The sequence below is a fragment of the Parus major genome, chromosome 2 (assembly GCF_001522545.3).
Source record: "Parus major isolate Abel chromosome 2, Parus_major1.1, whole genome shotgun sequence".
Taxonomy (NCBI): domain Eukaryota; kingdom Metazoa; phylum Chordata; class Aves; order Passeriformes; family Paridae; genus Parus; species Parus major.
Genome location: NC_031769.1, coordinates 117,505,241 through 117,516,797, shown reverse-complemented (window position 1 = coordinate 117,516,797; position 11,557 = coordinate 117,505,241). Strand labels below are relative to the sequence as shown.

Genomic DNA, 11,557 nt, shown 5'->3' with positions numbered 1-11,557 from the left:
TTCTTCAGCTAATCTGTGAAGAATGCTCAGTTTTAACTTAACTTTCCTATTTAGCTTTCCTAACCTTCCTAACTATTTCCTACATTTGAAAAAAAGAGTTTGAAGATGTATCCAAAGCTTACAGGGTATAAGTGTACAAAACAATTCTGTTTGAGTTTATTTAATATTGTTCATTACTCCTGGAAAAATAAAAATCTAAAATGGATTACTGGAGCTAATTTTGACTTATCTCAACCAAGTCATTTAGATATTAAGTGTATATTTACCAGTACCATTAATAGCTCTTATGGCTTACCTCTCCCAACAGCATGGACAACAGATGGGCCAAAACCCCGGATTTGGAATCCAAGTCCATCTGCAGAGTCAGGAATCTTCACTGTCCTGATCCAAAAGCAAAGATTTAACATGAATGTAGCAAAAGGTATCATTTTGTTATCCAGCAGCATATAGGTTACAAGGGTGTAAAACTCCACAATTTTATTCAAATCAATTCTCACATTTTGCAGCATTCCAGATACTGTGCACCACCAAGATCAGAAATAAGAGCAAGCTGAGAGAGCACGAGCAAGCTGAGAGAGCACAAGCAATCTGTTTCACAGGGGAAACTTAATATGCTGATTAAAATCAAAACACCACCATAGCTTTAAAATTCCTCCCAGGAGGACTGATATTTGGGTAAGTTGCAATAGTACAGCAGCACTGAAAGTGCTGGGAAGGCAGGCAGTGTGTCTCAGCCAAGAGGACAGAGCCTGGGGATCAGAGATTACAGCAGGTCTGATCAGACAAGCTGCAGAAGACTGCAGAGGCCAGATCCATATTACAATGTAAAAGAATCACAGAATGTGCTGACTTGGAAGGGGCCCACAAGGATCATCAAAGTCCAATTTCTGGCCTTCACAGACACCCCAAGAGTCACACCATGTGCCCAAGCACACTGTCCAAACATTTCTTGAACTCTCTCAGGCTACTGCTGTGACCACTTCTCTGGGGAGCTTCTTCCAGTACCTAACCACCCCCTGGGTGAAGAACATTTCTGTAATATCCAACTTAAATCTCCCCTGACAGAATTATAGGCCTTTCCCTCGCACTCTGTCACCGGTCACCACAAAGAGATCAGTGTCTGCCCCTCCTTTTCTGCTCCTGAGGAAGTGGCAGACTGCAATGCATTACCCAGGCATAAAATGCAATTTTGTTTGATAAGCAGGACTTTGTTCTCATGAAGCCATGCTGGCTGTGACCAATGACTGGGTTGTCTTTCAGGTGTATTTCAATAGCTCCCAGAAGAACCTTCTCCATAACTTTACCAGGCACAGAAGTGGGACTGACAGGCCTGTAGTTTCTCAGGTCTTCTTTCTTACCCTTCTTGAAAATTGGGATGTTTGCCAGCTTCCAGTCAGCTGGGACCCCTTCAGATTCCCAAGACAACTCAAAATCATCAAGAGAGGCTTTACAATGACATCAGCCAGTTCCTAGAGGATTCTTGGATGAACCACCTCAGGCACCATAGATTTGTAGTGATCCAGCTGAGGCATCAGATCTCAAGCAGTTTCAGGGTTGGCTGGGAGTTGATCATTCTTGCAGTCATGGTCTTCCAGCTCAGGGTTCTAAGACCCCTTGGGTTCACCACTCATGTCAAAGATGAAGGTGAAGAATAAATTAAACACCTCTGCATTGCCCCTGTCCCCATACATGAGGTGACCATCCTCATCCTGTAACAGGTCAGTGTTATTTTTACATTACCTACTGCCATTAATATACTTGAAAAAACTCTTTTTATTGTCCTCCACATTTCCAGCCAGCTTCAACTCCAGTTGACCTTTGGCCACAGGAATTTTCTCCCAGCAGTAGTGAGCAGCATTTCTGTATTCTTCCCATGTCACTTGATTTTTCTTCTATTAGGCTGACCTTGCTTCCATTGGGCATACAACCTCCTTTTTAGCTTTATTTCCAGAGAATATTCCTGTTCAACCAAGCCAGCCTTCTGCCTCACCTGGTTGACTTCTCAGTTTGGGAATTACCTGCTCCTGTAACCTTAGGAGGTGATGTTTAAAAAGTGACCAGCACTCCCTAACAACTGCAAAGACATTTTCACTCTGAAATTATGAATACCATCAGATGTCAGTAGGCAAGGTGTTGAGTAGATCATCCCATGGTTAACAAACCCCAATTTTTTTCTGCTGACACCAACCTTGGAGCCATGCATTGACCTGATGTATCTGCCTAATCCTATAGATATTATTCCTTGTTACTGGAAGAATCAATGAAATCAACTACTGTGCTTCTGATCCCTCTATCAATCATTCCAGTACACTAAAGTCTTTTTTCGATTGCCCTCAGACTTCCCTGTTTTATTTCATCACTGCCAATTTGAACAATGAATAGCAGAGAGTAATCAGAGGGCCTTACTAGACTGGAGAATTTTCCAGTAATGTCCCTCATCCAAGCCCCTGGTAGACAGCAGACTTCCCTGTGAGTTGGGTCGGGTCTGCATATCAGACCCTCCATTCCCCTTAGAAGGGAGTCTCCTGTCACAATTCCCCTTCTTTTCCTGTTTACAGAGAAGGTCTTGACACAGGGTGAAGGTGGTGGTTGTTTCAGGAGGCCCCACCATGCCAGACAGATCTTCCCTCACCTCATCAGTGTTTGGCCTTCTGGATCCAGAGCCCCATACCTCTTGTGAAAGGTGCCAGTCCTACTTGTCAAATTCAGAGAAAGAGGAACCTTGCTGGTACATGCTGTGTTGTGCCTCCAGCCTTCAGCTTTAACAGACCCTTGGCTAACAGTCCTTTGACTAATTACCCTGCAGGGTTCTGAGTCCATCTGCTTCTTCACCACAGTGGAGGTTCAATGGACTCCTGGGAGTCTAAGACTATAGTGTTGCTGAAAATAATTGATCTCTCTTTTGTTTGTTCACTCAAACACTGCATAGTCAATTGACTTCTTCCTGTAGTTCCACCTGTAACACAGCTCCTCAATCACAGCAGATTTTCTGCAAAATAACTCTTTGTCATCCCAGCCTTGCAAAGAGGCATCGGGCATGCCCAGCAACCTGCACCTCTCCTTGCTGAGTTTTCATGAAATAACATTTTGTTGCAGTTTTTCTGAGCAGCTACAGAAAGTACTGAGTTTTGTAAAGGAAGAATCATCCTTTGCTGTTTGTATGACTTGTAAGCACATTGTACTGCACTCCTGCTTGGTCTAAGAACAAGAGGAATAAACCTCCAACAAACCTAACCAACAAAAACACAATTCTGAGAATCAAAATTCACATCTATTCCTTAAAATTAAGCCCTGATCTCACCCAAAGTAAGCTAGCATACTTTGTACTAACATACAAAAAGCAACACAGCTGCATTAATCCTTATCAGAGCTAGTTAGGTCATGCATAACAGTGCACTGATTTAACTTTGCAGCCTTTCCATCCAGAGCCAGCTCTGCTATTATTTCAGAGATCTTTGCCCCAAGCTCCATTTCACATTGCAAAAGAAAACAAATTCAAATTGATGCAGAAAAGTGATTTTAAAATACATTTGGAATGTAGCAAACTTGATTTACAGGCAGCCTTGAATAATAGAATTGCATCATTTCTTGTATTTTTTTTTTCTTTTCTAGTATACATTATGTTAGGCATTTGGAGACGATTATCGTCAGAGGTGAGATCCAAACCTCATTGAAGTCTGTATTTTTTAAAATATATATTAATATATAATTATAAATTTTCACTTGAAATATTTTGTAAGTATAACATCAGTTAATGTACTCATATATTAACAACTGATACCACCTATATGGTTGCATGCTGAAACTGTTTTGAGAAGATGCTAATGAACTATGAAAGACCATCACTGGCAATTTTGGCTAAGAACTCAGGAGAGAACTATTCTGTGTGTGCTAGCAGCAGCTGCTGAGAAAAAGCAGGGAACACGGAGAAACAAATTTGACTCCTGTGAACTCTGCATTCACTAGACCATCCCTCTCAACCTTGAAATTCACCCACAGTCAGAAATTAAACCAAGATTTGCATTAAAGAAAGAGCAAGATATGCCTTTTATGATTTCTACAATCCTGTGGTCTGGGGGATTTTTAAATCATTTTTGTTTGTTTGGGGGTGGGAGCAGGTGTTGGAGTATGAGTCCAGATATGCATCATTATGCCTTATTTATTTCTTTGCTCTTTGTCCTGTTCTGGGTGCCATTTTACTTCTCAAGACACATTTGCTTATTAAGAGGAGAAATAGATCTTTTACCACTTAACCAGAGCCATTTCTGAGTGAGGTATTCCATATACTGTTTGGTAATAGTAGATGGCACCTCTTTTTCTGGAAATTTTGAATAAAAAATTACTCCTGATGAGTTTTTCTTGGTCTCCTTATTTCTTACATATAACCTAGTAAAAACTGCATTAACTTTACTAATATGGTCATTTACATATTTACTGAACCCACCTATTAGGCCTCGCTTTGTATTTCTTTTACATAACAAAACTTGTGTTTAGGTAGGAATGGTCAAAACTGTGTACAGAAATGGAATACATAACATCATCAGCTACATAAAGATGAGGAGTGGTTTATTTCCTCCTGCTGTTTACACAACCAACACACAAGCTGAAGGGATCCATGAGACCACAGAGTCTGACAATGCCAAACCAGCAACTAATCCCCAGACACAGGAATTTGTTTAATACATACAATGAGAGATAAGCAGCCAAAACTGTCCACATAATAAAAAAACCTGCATTTAAACTTGCAGTACCTGCATGCATTCAAAGCAGCAGAGCTGAAGATCTAAAGTACTCATGTGATTCTTTTGCTGACTCACAATAGGATAGGATAAAACAAAATCAAGGCAAATCAAATTGCTTGACTGTGCAAAGTCAGATCAGATACAGAATTTAAAAACCCAGTTAAACTGGTCTTAAAACTCACTTCAATTGTTGTTTGTAAAATTTTCCAAAGGAATGATAACTTACTCCCGAGGTTTAGTGCTCACAAGAACCCGCAGGGGCTTTCTGCTGTTTAAACAGGCTCTCAGGAAGCAATCCACTTCACTGAAGGGTCGCAAAAAAACCAGGTCACCGTTAATGGCAAAGATTTTCTTCCCAACTTCCAAGCCTGCCATCTAGAAAATAACAACAGTTGTGTATATGTTTGCATTTTATAATCACTAACATTTTGTTTTCTTCTGCTGTCATGCAACCCCAATAGAAAAAATGACATTCACATTTTCTTTACATTCTCTATGACTCCTTCACATACCATGCATAAGGGACTTACACCACAAAACGCTTCTAAAACTGGTTAAATTCATGTGAAGGGTAAATACTCATTCCAAAGAGAGCTAAATACAAGACCTAGTCTTAATGAAGATTTTGTGACAGTATTACAGTATCAGTTAATTTTTTTAGTAATTAATGCAACAGCTTTGATTGAGCCATTTATTTTCTGACAGTACTTAATTTTTCATCCACTATTTTCCAAAGGAACTAAAGCTTCTTTTCATAAACAAAGACCCAATTCATATTTAAGTGAATATTTGGTAAGTTCCAAAACAAAAGAATTTTTAGACTTTGGACTAACAAGAAAAGCATCATAACAGCTGAACTGCAGGAGTACAAGGAGTGGCTCAGGGTATGGGCAAAGCTTTAGTGTCATCTGAGAATATGGCAGAACCTGACTGCTAAAAACCACCCTATTTAGCTCTGTGGCTGAATTATATTATTGATTTGCTGTGTCTATTTATAATTTAAATTTGTACTCCACCATGAGGTTTAGAAAGCCTTGAAATCTAAGTCAAAGTTTTTTCTCTCATGAAAGAGCATCGTAGTTTATCTTTGCATGCTGCTCAGTAGAATATTAATTAACCAAAAGAGAATCTAAAGCAATGCTACCAAACAGGTAATTTATTCATTGAGATTCTCAAATTCCAGATTTTATCTAAAGCTTGATACATCCTTACTGTGAAATATACCAAATGCAACTCACAGACTAGCTCTATACAAATTTCATATTCTATCAATAATGTTTATTTCAATTATGATGAATGTCATCGCTGGAATATTATAAAATGCATAAAAATAAAATTACATTTATGTCATCACTCCATATGACAATTTAGCTGAGCAGAAAATAAGTGTAAGACAATGGTCAAAACAATATTTAACACAAAACAAAAAATTAAAAAGAAAACAAAACAAAAACAACAAAAAAGAGAAAAAGCTACATAGGCACAGCTTTCTTGGTAAGTGTTCACTGTCACCTTCTACTATAGACTTTCCTAAATTATGTACAAAACATACATCTGATCAAGTAAATAAAACAGGGAAGATAATTTATAATATTAGATACCTCAGCATTTGATCCTTTCTCCACCACTTTAATGATTGGCACCTTATTTTTATCTTCTAAACCAAACCCATATGTTCCTTCATTAGATTTAATCTGTAAAATAAATGTTTTAAAATATTGTTCAGAAGGGCATTCATAAGAACTGCAGTATGCCTTCATTAAATAACAATAAACTGTCCTAATATACTGTCACTATGACCAATTGTTTTACTCATCAAGGCATGCAATGATGGTGTTTCACTCACCAGTAATGACTTGGCTATGACATTTTCCACTACTTTCAGATCATGCTTCATGAGTCTATGCTTCATATTTGATCCTTCCATTTCTTCATCCGCATAAAAACGGAACAGCAGTGGTTCATCTTTAAATTCACTTTTCTCTAACACTGTATAACAGAAATCCACATTTGAATATCATGTCTTTCATGAACCATAAGATACTGAACATGCATACACATACTGAATGCTAGCAAACTACTTTTGTGTGTTTTAATCTAGGGAAATCTTTCAGCATACAACAATTGTTATTTGGATTCATTATAGAGGGATAGCTCATTTTTTCAACTCCAACATCTGGATTCCACCAAGGTGAGAAAGATATATTAGCCTGAAATAGTTTCAGTGAAAATACCAAGAATAAGGTTTCTTCTTAAAAGGGATTTTAAAATATGATTTTTAAAACTTCTGGGTAGCTGCTGAAGATGCTCACCACCAAGTTCTGGCACTCTCCAGATGGTTTAGAATTAGAAACAGGTTTGCTGGGATGTGGAAGCAAGCAGAACAGCCAAAGGATGCAGTTTGTGTGTTCAAAAGTCAAAGGAAAAAGAATGAACAATAATGGAGAGTATGTTCTCAACCCCTTGTCTAAACAAGCTGATAAAAAAAAAAAAAAAAAATTCTTCCTCTTTTCATTTCAGTAAACGACTTACTACTGCAATCCTTTCACTGAAATCTTCCCTCTGATGGATTCTTGTTCACCTTAATTTTGATGCTGCAGACTCTGGTCTCCTCTCCCTTCTTTGTTCTTTGCTGTCCTTATGATTTTCTCATTTTTCTCCGATCTATTTTCTCCCATTTTCACCAGTTCACTTTTTTGAAGTCGTGCTCTTCCATACTTCATTAATTACCCCCAAAATCTCACATTTCTTTCCTACATTATTTTTTATTGTCTCATTGGTGCCAACATACATTACTTTCCTAAGACATTTCTTGCAAAGTGATTAATAAAACTGCCCCCACTAAATCCTTCAGTGGATCAACTCCTCAGCATGTGCTATAAAATTGGATATGATTTTCAGAGTATACAATAGATATTTTTTCCTTGAAGATTGTAGCATCAATCTCTTTAGTGATACAATAGAAGAATGTTCCATCTGTTCTGTAATATCTTTATCAGCCCCTGCATTTCCTTCCAACTGTGCAGATAACATTAAACAGAAAGTAAGCATAAGTAAACATACAAGTAAGCTTATACAGAATGTGTTTACTTACCATGGTGCATAAACCCATTATCACAAAGAGCTACACCAAATATCATGGCTTCCTCCCTTGTCCGGCAATCCCCCTGTTAAAACACAGTACATTTTTAAACATATTTTAACACATCAGCAACATGGAAACTGTGCACAATGGCATAATCTCACAGGGATGGTAATTGCTGTAGGTTACATTCACCACCTCTACCATTATGTGTGCATTTCTAGAAAAAAAATATATATATATACAAAACAGCAGTATATACATGTTTATCAGAGTCAGAGTAGTTTGGGTTGGAAGGAACCTTTATATGCCATAACACTCTATTACAAATAAATACCTAACACTATATTACAAATAAATAAGAAAAGACTTCAGTAAGACTGCATTCCCCATAAAAATTGAACATAAAAGAATCTATAAGTATGGAAGTTTTAAACTTTTATTTTATGGAACTAGTGCATGTTGGCAGAGTGAACAGGATACCATGTTGTTTTTTCTTGTTTATTTAAAATGAAGCAGAATTGATGGCAGCAAGTTGGTATTGACTTTTGCTCATCTAGTTAGTAATTTAGAGTTTCTCATTTCATTTCATTTTAAGCCAAGGACAGTGTTATATGCTGAATCACAAAGCTAAGTGTCATCAAAACATTTCAATTAAATTTCAAATAAGGAAGTTAAGCACAACAGGGATGAAAAGTATAGCTGATGAAAGCTGATTTCTATTACTTTACTAGTTTAAGAGGATTACACTTACACACACTGTTCTAATAACCCCTACACAAATTCTCTGTATGTTGTTCTTGATATATCTCCAGCTTTCAAATCAGAATTTAAATACAAAACATACATAAATCCAAAGGTGTCTACTTGCCTGGGCAATCAACCAATCTATGAATTTGTTAGCCATAACCACAGATTTGTAAGTTCTCAAGTGATAGTCTTTATCCCTGTTCGAAATAACACAAAACAATTTTTAAAAATCAAACAATGGATAGGAAGAGAGAAGGAAATACTTGTAGTTTATAGCATAAGCATGAATTAAGCACTTAATAATGATTGAGAAATTTTCTCTGGAGGAATAATATAGCAAATTAAGTCTTGTAGACAGAAAGGAGGAGGCTGATCACATCTTATTTGTGTGATATTGTCACCGAAGTATAAAGGCAGGTGTGTTGTTACAGCAGGGACTCTTTGAAAGAGATAATGGTGTGTTAGTAAAGGAGTGCACTAATATATACAGTAAGCACATAAGCATATCCATCAGGACCTAGAAGTACATTAAAAAAGTTATATTGAACAGAGTTGGCAGCCATTTAGTGGTTCAGTTAGGTTTTTTGTCTTGATAGCATTTCCATCTTATTTGATTACTCTCAAAAGACTAATCTTGAAAGGATGAGTTAGGTTCCTACATTAAAACACAACTTCTTCCATGCACTTCTTCCAAATGACTCCCTCAGGATTTCCCAATTGGACTCACCTAATTACTGGGGTAAAGAGACTGTGAAGACGACAGTACAGTCGTACGCCCTGTTAAAGAGAAGGAGAATGTGCTGAGTTAAACACACATTCACATCACTGACAAGAGGCTGGGACAATGTAAGGAAGCCTGTATGCTGTCAGTGGATTTCATATACATAGTAAAAATGCCTGTTCAAATTTCTATATATTTTCATCTGCCAAAACAATGTTTCCCGATAACAATATTGATGAATAAATTATGAGAATGAAAACATTTCCAATCTAACCTAAGCTTACTGAGATACATGCAAAACAGATTAGCCTTAAGGTAGCATTAAAAAATTCTGAAGGTTTGAAATACCAAGAAAGAAAAGCACACAAAAAAAATAAATCAATGTTTTCATGCATTAAGGTTGTCCCAAACAGTGGTTGCTATTCTACACACAACTAAGTAATTAAAGTAAAAATTACTGCATTTCATTATATGCATCAATACTTTGCTTACAAATTAGAATTATAACTAATCAATTTTAAAAATACAAAAAAGATTCAAAGATTAGAAATGTTTTCTATTAAAAACAAATAAATTATACTTCTGGAGTAGTTTAAGAAACTACCATCAGGAAATTGTATTTTAAAAAAGAAAAACACATTAGTATTACTTAGGAAACTATCAAAAAGCAATTATGTTTACAATATGCAAGTATAATGACTAAAAGTTGTGTTAAATTAGATACTTTGCTCTGCCTGGGAGTTCAGTATTGTAGATTCCTCTAGACAGACTTTACATTAACAAGTGGAGCAAAAATTAAATTATACTGCAGCAAAAATTAAATTCCACTGCAGTGTAATACCCAAATGCAGACATTTTCTACTGACTCCAAATCAAGAAAAATTTGAATATTAATGAGTTTAAAGGCAACTCTGAGCACTCCTTTTATTGTTGTCAGTAACATAGATGGTTTAAACATCTATGTGACTATAGGTTTACTGCCTTGTAAGGGCTCTAATAAAGGACACTCAGATTTTAGAGAAATTTGAAGGCAGTTTCCTACATATATCTTTATATTTATGAGAAGGGACTGAAAAATACAATAGACTGTATCTCAGCTTCAGGATCACCCAGAAACATAGGCAATGCATCCTGCATATGAAACCACTGAATAGCAACTCTAACTACATAATAGTAAACTGTCATTTTGTATTTAAAATGTGTAAAAACTAACCAAAAGCTTACAAATGGAAAACTGAATTTGATTCACATAAATATAGGGTGGCAACTGTCAGGGGATGTTGTTAATCCCAGCAAATCTTATGTTACTTTTCAAGCAGAATCTCAGTTTCTGATGTGTTCTTCCTAATAATAGCAACTATTTTATTCTGTACCTTGGAGATCACATCCTGCATCTCATTTCTGGGATAGTATGTTCCATCATCATATCGGAACCTGTACAGCATGTGTTCAGGTTTGAATTGGTGCTTATCTGTAACTAAATTTAAAAAAAAAAAAAGAAAAGGCATTGTTAGATGACTTTTTGAGGAAATCAAAGAGAGAGAAGGTCAGCATCATTTCTTCTAATAAGAGCCCTAAACACAGCAACAGTTAAATTTCAAACAGGGAGGCCAGGAAGTCAAATTAGATCATCTGTCCTAAGATCCTTTATGCCACTGGTGACAGTATTTCTTATACCATTTAAGTAGTTCAGAAGAAAATAAACAATTTCAAGTCACAGGGCAAAGAATAGGGAAGACAGGCAGGGGACAGCATGAAAAATTAGGCACTCAAATCTTTTTAGTCTTTAGTCCTTTTGCAAAGCTTATCAAGTAAATAGCCAAATATGACTTATTTTGCAACTATTCATATTATTCATCCACATTATTTTCTGTCCTTATTCTTATGAGGCAAATCTCAGATGATTCAGTAAATATACAAACACTTCACAAGACATTTGACCAGTCTTGCAGTGAGAGCAAAGAAGAGAGGAACATCTTCTTCTGTATACAGCCACTTAAACATACTAAGTGCAAGAGACTGGAAATTATTACAAAGATGTTGATAATCTAGTTCCCAAAAGACCTGGGAAAAAGGGTCTTAACAGGTGGACTTCCTAAGTTTCACAAGATTCTAGCAACTAACCTCATAACTTCAATAGTTTTGTCAAAACAAGTCATGTTATAGGATACAAAGGTTCTCCTGGAAACTGTTCTGCTGCAAATCTATCTGAAAAACAGCTGATCCATTTGATGGCTGAGGACAGACTTAGGCATTATCTCC

The 11,557-nt window shown here is 36.6% G+C and overlaps 1 protein-coding gene across 1 annotated transcript in view; it reads right to left on the bottom strand.

Moving 5' to 3' along the window:
• Positions 1 to 11,557, bottom strand: part of PREX2 (phosphatidylinositol-3,4,5-trisphosphate dependent Rac exchange factor 2) — a 169,117-nt gene that overhangs the window by 82,300 nt on the left and 75,260 nt on the right. Inside the window, exons 12-19 of the mRNA XM_015619412.3 lie at positions 10,669 to 10,772; positions 9,302 to 9,351; positions 8,696 to 8,771; positions 7,837 to 7,909; positions 6,589 to 6,731; positions 6,344 to 6,436; positions 4,969 to 5,117; positions 296 to 381 (exon numbers count right to left, since the gene is read on the bottom strand). Coding sequence (XP_015474898.1) covers positions 296 to 381; positions 4,969 to 5,117; positions 6,344 to 6,436; positions 6,589 to 6,731; positions 7,837 to 7,909; positions 8,696 to 8,771; positions 9,302 to 9,351; positions 10,669 to 10,772 — 774 coding nt within the window. The remainder of the gene's footprint in view (positions 1 to 295; positions 382 to 4,968; positions 5,118 to 6,343; positions 6,437 to 6,588; positions 6,732 to 7,836; positions 7,910 to 8,695; positions 8,772 to 9,301; positions 9,352 to 10,668; positions 10,773 to 11,557) is intronic.